The sequence below is a fragment of the Poecilia reticulata genome, chromosome 19 (assembly GCF_904066995.2).
Source record: "Poecilia reticulata chromosome 19, P_reticulata-male-v2, whole genome shotgun sequence".
Lineage (NCBI taxonomy): Eukaryota > Metazoa > Chordata > Actinopteri > Cyprinodontiformes > Poeciliidae > Poecilia > Poecilia reticulata.
In genome coordinates, this window is record NC_088848.1 from 1,089,255 (window position 1) to 1,099,558 (window position 10,304).

Sequence of the window (10,304 nt, forward strand, 5' to 3'; positions counted from 1 at the left end):
GCTAACACCGGCTAACATTCGCTCGTGAACTTATTAGCAATATTTCAGACCAAACCAGGAATATAGAGGCTGAAGTTGCTCACCCAGAGTTTGTATGAATTAAATTAAAGCAATTAAATTATTTTGTTTAACTTATTTCTTAACTTTACAGCGAAGCTATTGAAGGAGTTCTAGCTAACTCGGAAGAAGTTCTGTGCTGTCTGTAGCAGCCAATCAGACGTCAAGGCCGTCATACAAACAGCCAATCAGAGGTCATCTTATCTACATACGTCATTATAATCCCACCCACCGAATTTGAAGGAGGAAGTTGTCAGTTTAAATTTATTTTAAATGTTTTTTGATGTGCTTCAGCGAAGGAATATGAAATTTAGTTATGAAAAAAAAAAATACATCTACACTTTAAAATGAAATCAATACATTTAAATTATGTACATATAATTCTCAATGTAATAAATTTATAATTTTTCTGTTTTAAGAAATTAGAGGTTTAAATAAATTCATAAGTCATTTATTTATTGTAATTTGGCAATCTTCACTTCATAAAAAAACTCAATGGTTGTGCATACTTTTATAAGGCACTTTATACCTGCAAACCAACTTGTTTCTGGTGAGTAAACATTGAAGGACATCATGAATAAATGTGGAAAATATCTAAACAAACCAAACATGTCATACTTTTCAGATGCTTTTGAAAGGAAGCCCAAAGTTTTTATTTAGATCCGTTTCAAAATGAAGGAAATCCTCATGAAACAAAACCAGAATATTCTTGTTTTATTCAAAAAAAACTTAAAGCAACATTTAATAGCAACTGTTTATGAAATAGAAACCCATTTCATGACATTTAAACCTGCAATACAACAAACCGCAGACTGTTGTTTTAACAGTTTCCTGTCGTCTGCATCAGCGGCTTGACTTGGAAAACAAAAGAGAATAAAAGTCCTCACTGTAAAACTTTAGTTAGATCAACAGGGAAATATTTGTGAATCCAAAGGAATGAAACTTTTAGCAGCTTTAGACGTAAAAACCCTGGTGAGAAATAAGGAAGAGGCTGTGAAACACTCAGAGGTTTTTCTCCAAATGTTGCATCCGTCCTGCTCCGGCGTTGCTTCACCCGTTTCTCTGTCCATGCTGTCCCAGAAGTCCCCGTCCCTCCGGTCGGAGGACAGGGACGTTCAGGAGACGCTGGCTGTCCGTCCGTCCGTCCGCTTCCTCCGTTCCCCTGAGACTGAAATGTGTGACGCTCCAGGTGAGGCGCTAACGCTTAGCAGGCGCTAACGCTTAGCTTGGGTCTCTTCAGCTGCAGCAACACAAGAAGCAGAGTTTACTGGTCACATCGATCTTAACACAATTTTAACTTTCATGGTTTTTATGTAGTTTTTTGAATTTGGCTGCAAACTTAATGATTATTTCAGCAACTGATTAACTGGAACGTCCTGAAGATTTTTCATTTCAAACTTTATTTATAAGGCATATTTATTTATTATGCTGACCAAAGAGCTTCACAGCATCACAGGTAGATAAACGACAAAACAAAAAATAAAATCAAGTCTGGCAAAAATAATCAGACAATTAGAAAATTGGCAGAAAATACCAAAAGCTAATAATATTAGTAGAAATCAAGACACTTGTTTTCAGCTGCAGACCAAAGAAACACAAAAAGCCTGAATCAGTGAAGTAATAATATCCCCAATTTCTCATTTAAAACAATGTTTTACATTGTTTTAAACGTATTATTTTATTTCATTTAAATGTTTTTATATGACATTAGAAAAATATTTTAAAAAATCTAATAATTATATATTTTTAAAAGAAAATCAACATTTTCATTTCTTTCTTGAACAGCAGGATCCTTCCGTGAATGTTTGATGATTTGCAGCTACAGTACATCACCTCTCTTCCTGGCGGCCTCCTCCCTCTGCTTCTTGATGATGGCCAGCCGGGCCAGGTCGGCCCTGGCCTGCTCCGTCTTCCCCTCCAGGTGGAGCTTCCTGTAGCGCTCTGCTGATTTCTGCTTCTCGATCTCCTCTCTGAGGAGCAGAAGGGGGGAAAGCCTCAGCGGCGGCGGCTCAGGGCGACTCCAGGAGCAGCAACGCGGCGGGCGCCTACCTCTCCCTGCGGCTCAGCTCTCTGGGCGCGCTCACGTCCACCTCCGTCACCTTTTTGCTCTTCTGTGAAACTCGGTTTGGATTCTCGATTTCTATGAGGCCCTCCACGCCGCTCCTCTTCCTAGACTGGGTGTGGAAAACAAACGGTTACAGCACAATATTGTGAAACAGTTAAACTTTTGATTCAAAATTGAACTTTAAAATGTCCGTCCGTCCGTCCGTCCCCCCCTCCCTCCATCCATCCTATCCGGGGTTGGGTCTCGGGGGCAGCAGCTTCAGAAGGGAGGCCCAGACTTCCCTCTTCCAGGTCCTCCAGGAACCCCAAGGCGTTCCCAGGCCATAGAGAGACATCGTCCCTCCAGCGTGTCCTGGGTCTCCCCTCCTCCCGGTGGGACCTGATCTCCTCACCAGGGAGGCGTCCAGGAGGCATCCTGACCAGATGCCCGAGCCTCAACTGGCTCCTCTCGACGTGGAGGAGCAGCGGCTCTACTCTGAGTCCCTCCCGGATGACCGAGCTTCTCTCTCTAAGGGAGAGCCCAGCCACCCTGCGGAGGAGGAAACCCATTTCGGCCGCTTGTACCCGTGATCTCGTTCTTTCGGTCATGACCCAAAGCTCATGACCATAGATGAGGGTGGGAACGTAGATCGACCGGTAAATCGAGAGCTTCGCTTTTTGGCTCAGCTCTCTCTTCACCACGACGGACCGGTACAGCGCCCGCTTCACGGCAGACGCTGCCCCAATCCGCCTGTTGATCTCCCACTCCCTTCTTCCCTCATTCGTGAACAAGATCCCCAGATACTGAAACTCCTCCACTTGAGACAGGACGACCCCCCTGACCCGGAGAAGGCACTCTACCCTTTTCCGGCTCAAGACCATGGCCTCGGATTTGGAGGCACTGAGCCTCATCCCGGCCGCTTCACACTCCTTGGGCTTTAAAATGTAACGACATTATATATGTAGAAATGAATACTGGAGATAATGTTTAAAGCAGGGGTCTCCAAAGTGTGGCCCGGGAGCCATTTGTGGCTCTTGGGCTGATTTTTTACGGCCCCTAACTGAAAGTTAAAGAAGATTCAAATATGACATGTAGATGCAGATGGAGACTTTTAATTTTAATTGTCTTAGAAATAAAAATATGAAGTGCGACACAAAGTGTTTGTTTTTTTTACAACCAAGCTTTAGTAACAGACTTTCACTGAAATGATTCACCAAGTCAGCTTTTATCTAATTTATTACACTTTGATAAATACGGGAAACGTTTTGAAAGAAAGTTTCTCAAATCCTGGTTTTAGTTCTGCTAGTAAATTTGTTCAGCAGAAGAAACTGAAACTGGATGTTTTTCTCTTAATACAGAAAGATTTATGACGGTGTATTTTGGCCATCATAGACAGAAAAACATATTAAGATATAAATAAAATACATAGTAAATCTCCACAATAAAAAACTAAGAAATTTTCAACAATAATTTTGGAAATTCCAGAAAACTAAAAAAAAAAAAAATCTAAAATTTGAACATTTATGTAGAATATTTCTGAGTTTTTTGGCTAAAATTTACTTTATTTAATTTCTATCTGCAAAGGCCCTAACACACCACCATAAAAATTATTATCAGGTTTTAGAACTACAATAAATATTCATTTAAAAAAGGCAGAAAAACAAACTCAGGCTCCTTCATTTGCCTGTTTTTAGTTTGTTTTTTGTCCTGTAACTAATTTTGACCCAACAGTTTTGACCTTCCGTCTGGAATTCAGAAATGATTTAAGTTAAGAGAGAATAAATAAAATTTGAGGTTTGTTTATATTTGAACATGTTAAAGAGAAAAAGTCCAGTAAAGTTCAGATGAGTTTCAGTTGTTGGATGAACTGAATGAAGATCTCAAATTATGAGCTTTAAAAGTGTAAAACAATAAAAGCTCAAATGCTGTTATGGAGATATATTTATGTATTGTGTAAGTTTCTGTACGTAGATATTTAAATATAAATGTGTAAGAAATCTTTTGTTACTGTATAATCCTCGGCTTCAGCCGTTTCTGGTTTGTAAAGCAGAATTGAGTTTTTGTTTGGTCAAAGTTTTCTCTGCGCTCACCTCAGACTCGTCTTCGCTGCTGCTCTCCTCCTCCGACTCTGAGCTCTCCTTCTCCGCTCCGCCGCTCTCCTCCTGTCAAACCACAGACGTCTGCAGACGAGCTTCACGGGAAATCTGGTTCTTTCTGCCGCAGGACCTTCACTCACCTTCTCTCTCTGGAGACGCATCTGTCGGTCGATCTCCTCCGGGTTGCTGAACTGCTTCCCTCGGCCCTTGTGGCCCTTTTTTCCTGCAGGATTTAGAGAAATTATTACCGTGTATGAAGTAACACTGTATGAACAAACGCTAGCTGAGCTTCACCACAGAAAATCTGACATCCAAACATCTATTATGACCTTTATTTACGTTCTCTTCTGTGAATCCAAGATTAATCGAATATTCTGCTGCCATAAAACTCTTAATAGTTTTGCTTATTCCAGAGGTTTATTGAGCTTGTTAATAGTATTAATTGTTATTGTTATTATTCTTGTCATGAAAATAAATATTTCTGGATGATGCATCGTCCCAGGAGTTATTGCGATAAAGGATAATATTGTAGTTTTGAGAATATTTTCCAGTAATATAACAGTAATTGTATAATAATGATGTAAGAAAACATTCTCAAAGATCAATAAACTTTAAATTCTAATGAACATTTAACACTGGAGCTGGAAGACATTTTAAATATCTAAAATACACAAACAACAGAAACAACAAATAAAATGAATTAAGTCTGTAAACAAAACTGACCTTCATACAAAGGCTGGTTGAGACCAGACTGAAGACTTTTATCATCCAGTTTTTGGTAGAAAAATGATAAATTAAGCAAATGGATATTATTAAACTCATTTTAATTGATCATGTGATTAATTTATTTATTGCGACAGGTCTAATACTAATAAAACATTTTATTTGTAGACGCCTTTATCTGCACTGAAGGACATCTTAAAATATACATAAAATGACAAAAGTGAGTGTCTTTAGTCAGAGTCTTCTGCGAGTTCACTGTAATACTGACTGCTACAGGAGATCTCTCCTGCTAACAGCCATCATCATCCTCCACAATGACTCTCTGAAAAGTTTAACATAAAGTTTATTTATCTTTGAGCTGAAATCAGGGTTGATAAAACTGGAGTGTGTTAGTTTCATAAACTGTTTGTATTTCTAAAATAATATCTTTCTATTGTTTTTTCCTTTGATTGTGTTCACTTCCTCCACCCACAGCTGGCAGGTTACCGCTAACATCTCTGCTGTAAACAGATAATTGATGCTAAAGTCGTTAAGATTAAATACATGTTGAGACATTTTCACATCTGTGATTCATCATGCAATCCTACCGTTCGTCCACTAGGGGGTCATCAACCTAAAATGTTCCCGTAAGCTAATAGGGTTAAATCTACTCTTAATAAAAGTAATTATACACATAAAACGAACAATTTAAAAAAGTAAATATAACATATATGTTAGCTTTTTATGTCGGCTTCACGGGCACATACTAGAAATGATAATTTCATCATAAATAATATCTGTAATCTGTTAGCCACCTAGCATGCTAATAGCTAAACATGTGCGAGTTGAACGGATTTTATTAAACTTTTAGCAGTCGGAACAGAAGAAAATACTCACCACCGCGCGGCATCGTTTCCTGTTAAAGACTCCAAAGAAGAAAAAGTCAACGAACCATCCAAGGAGTCAAACAGAAGACCGTAAAGACTGATTTAAGGTGCTGAAATAAAAGGCTGAGGAGTAACTACTTTGTCTCTCGCGCTGTCAGCCTACTCGATGGTATCGGCGCATGCGCAAAAGTGAGGACTAACCCAATCGCTGTTCAGACTGAGCTGAGAATCCTCCAATCAGATTAGGAGACACCATCTCCAGCAGCCCATTCACAAAATACAGAGAAATATTGATCCGACTGTGATCAAATCAATACCGTGGGGTCATTTAAACAGAACTGTAAAGTAAAAAAGTAAAAGTATTTCTTTACTCTACTGATTTTTCAGGTATCTTTACTTCACTTAAGTATCTCTTTCTGACAACTTTTTTACTTTACCCACATTTTAAGAGAATATTTGTACTTTCTACTCCTTACATTTTGCATAATGTTATCATTACTCCTGTGATGAAAAAAATAATGACGTGGAGTCAGATTAAATCAGGAGTAATCCTCTGCTCATACAAAAAAGAGTGTTATAGTGTCGTTATTCATTTGGATTCAACCAAAGCAAACAGAAGGAAAACACTCAACACACACAACATGGATGAAACGTTAACCTGAGTAAACAACAGAGGAACAACAGATAATCCACAGTGTCTATCTGCGTCATTTTTTATTAAAAAAAACAAACAATATGTGAAATATTTCTGCAAAAGGACGAAACCCATTGCTGCGCAGACTGACTGGGTTAAATATTACTAAATTATTTATGTACACATTTATATATAGGCACCAAAACAGGAAAGATCACAGATTAAATGAGATTTTTCATTGAATATACATTTTATTTTGAAACCCAAACAGCATTCTACAAAAAAGAAACAGTGATATAGCAGCACAGGTAGCAGTGAGCCTTCCAGATGTTTATAATAAATAATGACCGGGTTATTTTTATTATGTTAATTCTTCCAACAAAATGTGATTTTTTAAAACAAAAACAAACATTTTTAATTTGTCTTTTGTTTCCAAAGCTAAGAAAAAAAAAAAAGCACCAAAACAGAATAATGACGACGTATTAAAATGTTCGTCCAGATTTTTCATTTAGAATTAATATTAAAAAAAACAACGCAGAAAATTATAAGAGAAAGTTAGTTATTTTTGAATGCAGTTTAGACGTAAGGTGTATAAAAACAGGTTGTATGTGGAAATAATCACAGACGAAAAGAAATATGTTATATATTAACAATGGGACAAAGACAGGAAGCAGCTGAATCGACTTACATCCTGTTAAAAGCTGAATGTCTCACTGTGAGGATAAATGATTCGTGGTTTTATTTTACTGCCGTTTATCTTTAAAAAACTCTAAAAAAAAAACCTAACTAGACTGGATTGTCATTTTTTTCTTCGGTGTTGAGTTTTCATGTCTTCGATTTCTTTCTCCATCAGGTGGTACTCCACTGTAGTTTCTGTCAGCTTGAAAGAAGAAATTAAATTACAGAATGCAATACTTTAATGAATTTATTAACATAACCAGAGAACATGGAAGGTAAAGTGCAAAATAGAATATAAAATGTTTTACAGAGGCAGTTTGGATAACAACTAACAGGGGTTTGAAATTCATATCATCTTTATTATTATTTCATAGTGAGAAGATAAAATTAGGCGTCACCATGTCCATCAGAACTTCAATCTTTGATTTTAGAAGGTTATTTTCTTCCTCCAGCTGCAGATTTCGTTTCTTAAGCCGGTGCACCTCCTTGGTAGAAGCATTTCCACCCGATTCTGGTTGAAGAAAAACATTAACATCATCTGGTAACGGCCACATTCAGAAGAATTAGTCTGAATAAAAGCCGTTATCCTCACCTGTTATCCACTGTCCGTCCTCAAACTTCCAGCTCTGGCCTCCTAAGTTCATCGCAGGAGGTCCCGACTCCAGGCCAAGCTCTATTTCTCTAGTTGAGCGATCCAACTGAAACACAAGACAAACAATTATCAGATCAACTTTACGTGTTTCGAGATCTTTCCAGGTAAAATTACATTATTGGGACAATGATATGAAGCTCTGCAAACAGAGAGCAGAGTCCCCAAAAATGCAACTGAAATAAGAGTAGAAATACTTCAACATATTTTTACTCAAGTAAAATAAAAGATAGCCACCATAATAAGAGTAAAAAATAAAAATTCTGAGCAACTGATAAAATTATCAATCAATTCATATTTAGAAATGACATCATCAGGTGAACCAAAAATAAAAATAAGTAAAAATTTTGGTATTTTGAGGACTAAAATTACAATAATTCATACAAGAAAAATAACAAAATCAAGCAAAACATTGTTTCCATCATCCATCATCCATCCATCCATCCATCCATCATCCATCATCCATCCATCCATCCATCCATCATCCATCCATCCATCCATCCATCCATCCATCCATCATCCATCCATCCATCCATCCATCCATCATCCATCCATCCATCCATCATCCATCCATCCATCCATCCATCCATCCATCCATCCATCCATCCATCCATCCATCCATCCATCCATCCATCCATCATCCATCCATCCATCCATCATCCATCCATCCATCATCCATCCATCCATCCATCCATCCATCCATCATCCATCCATCCATCCATCCATCCATCCATCCATCCATCATCCATCCATCCATCCATCCATCATCCATCCATCCATCATCATCCATCCATCCATCCATCATCCATCCATCCATCCATCCATCCATCCATCCATCCATCATCCATCCATCCATCCATCCATCATCCATCCATCCATCATCATCCATCCATCCATCCATCCATCCATCATCCATCCATCCATCCATCCATCATCCATCATCCATCCATCCATCCATCCATCATCCATCATCCATCCATCCATCATCCATCCATCCATCCATCCATCCATCCATCCATCCATCCATCCATCCATCATCCATCATCCATCATCCATCATCCATCCATCCATCCATCCATCCATCCATCCATCCATCCATCCATCCATCCATCATCCATCCATCCATCCATCCATCCATCCATCCATCCATCCATCATCCATCCATCATCCATCCATCCATCCATCCATCCATCCATCCATCCATCATCCATCCATCCATCCATCCATCATCCATCCATCCATCATCAATCCATCCATCCATCCATCCATCCATCCATCCATCCATCCATCATCCATCCATCCATCCATTTTCTTTCACCCTTGTCCCTCAGTGGGGTCACTTCATAATACAATTATTACTAAAGTTAAAAGTAAAAACTACACACAAACATAAAATATAAAAATTACTCCTAAAAGTACACAAAAAACTTATTCAAGTAAATGTAATTTAATAAATACAACTAGTTACTGCTTAACTAGTTACAACCACAAACTTCACTGCAGTTTATTTGGGTTTTATGTGATAAAGCAAAACAAAAAGAGCAGAACTGTGAATAAAATACAGAAGTGCCCACAGCATCTCCATCCGCAGCCACACATTTCATTTAACTTCAGGATAAATTACGTTCTTTGAATCTGAATCTGAATTGAATTTATTAAGTAGGTGACGTATTTTCTGGAATATGAGCAAATTCTCAATGAAATACTCTGAGGTTTGTGGTTATAATGGTACAAATTGTGAAAAGGTTGAAAAGTTAAAATATTTTCGGATGGTACCGTATGAAGGCTGGACAAAGATGCAGATTTGCGAGGCGGAGTCTTCTTGGGGCTGAATGTATTTCCAAACAGCGGCATCAGGGATCTTTTAAAGTCCTAAGAGACAGTACAGCGATGATGAAGAAGATGATGATGTTCAGTGAGTTTAACTCAGTAGTCTCGTTGCTACAGCCTGTTTTTGTCGTTGCTAACGACACCAAGTTACTCCAGCAGGTGAACAACAAAGACGTCCTGAGAGAAACACTAATTCCTGAAAATAAACCTTAACACTAAAATGACTAAAAGAACTTTAAATGTTACCTACAATATTAACCTCCATGGAGAAAATTTATTTAACGACCTAACGTCAAATTATCTTCTCTCCAGTCAAGGATCCTAATGCGCAGGCGCGGAACATACCATCACTCTAAAATAGGAGTATCTGCGCTAATGTGACCCAACTTTACCCCTAACTTAAATGTCAGCTACTAATCGATTTTCTAATGTTTATAGAATAAGCAATATATTAGGAACGCTGCATAAAAATAATAATGTAATATATATTTTGCATCTTAACATCCGAATAACCCCCGTGAAAATGGTACCGCTCAGGAGCCTAACAAGACCTTAAACAGCAAAACCGTTAACGTGACTAATCCAAATGCTCAAGTTCCTCTTTATTATGTTAATAAATCGTATGAAAAAAAAAAAAACCAAATGAACAACATATTCCTGGCAACATTCAACCCCGCTCTGTAATTGTTCTAACAAATACTATCACGCTGCTGGGTTTTCTTACGTA

General features: G+C 38.1%; 2 protein-coding genes across 4 annotated transcripts; both read right to left on the reverse strand.

Annotated features, from left to right (window-relative positions):
* Positions 1-756: 756 nt before the first annotated feature.
* pdap1a (pdgfa associated protein 1a) lies at positions 757-5,973 on the reverse strand. Its single transcript, XM_008436270.2, has 6 exons — positions 5,797-5,973; positions 4,338-4,420; positions 4,192-4,263; positions 2,107-2,231; positions 1,891-2,027; positions 757-1,297 (listed from the first exon to the last, which is right to left on the reverse strand). Exons 1-6 carry the CDS (start codon positions 5,807-5,809, stop codon positions 1,272-1,274), a joined length of 456 nt encoding a protein of 151 aa, XP_008434492.1. The 5' UTR covers positions 5,810-5,973; the 3' UTR covers positions 757-1,271.
* Positions 5,974-6,646: 673 nt separating this feature from the next.
* Positions 6,647-9,952, reverse strand: cby1 (chibby 1, beta catenin antagonist). 3 transcript variants are annotated; one of them, XM_017310749.2, is made up of 5 exons: positions 9,837-9,952; positions 9,524-9,619; positions 7,691-7,796; positions 7,497-7,609; positions 6,647-7,300 (listed from the first exon to the last, which is right to left on the reverse strand). In XM_017310749.2, the coding sequence occupies exons 1-5, from the start codon at positions 9,840-9,842 to the stop codon at positions 7,220-7,222; spliced, it is 402 nt and encodes a 133-aa protein (XP_017166238.1). In that variant the 5' UTR covers positions 9,843-9,952; the 3' UTR covers positions 6,647-7,219. The 3 variants fall into 3 exon arrangements, with proteins under 3 accessions (XP_017166238.1, XP_017166239.1, XP_008434494.1); XM_017310750.2 differs by having other exon boundaries at positions 6,647-7,293; positions 9,828-9,940; XM_008436272.2 differs by having other exon boundaries at positions 9,828-9,940.
* Between the last annotated feature and the right edge of the window lie 352 nt (positions 9,953-10,304).

Bases quoted from the DNA above. Each gene is read 5' to 3' on its own strand.
- pdap1a (XM_008436270.2), bottom strand. The intron at 4,264-4,337 runs GTGAGTGAAGGT...GTGGTTTGACAG, and splicing joins TGCGTCTCCAGAGAGAGAAG to GAGGAGAGCGGCGGAGCGGA. The intron at 2,232-4,191 runs GTGAGCGCAGAG...TTCCACACCCAG, and splicing joins GCAGCGAAGACGAGTCTGAG to TCTAGGAAGAGGAGCGGCGT.
- cby1 (XM_008436272.2), bottom strand. The intron at 7,610-7,690 runs GTGAGGATAACG...TTCTTCAACCAG, and splicing joins GGACGGACAGTGGATAACAG to AATCGGGTGGAAATGCTTCT. The intron at 7,301-7,496 runs GTGACGCCTAAT...TCTTCTTTCAAG, and splicing joins TTGAAGTTCTGATGGACATG to CTGACAGAAACTACAGTGGA.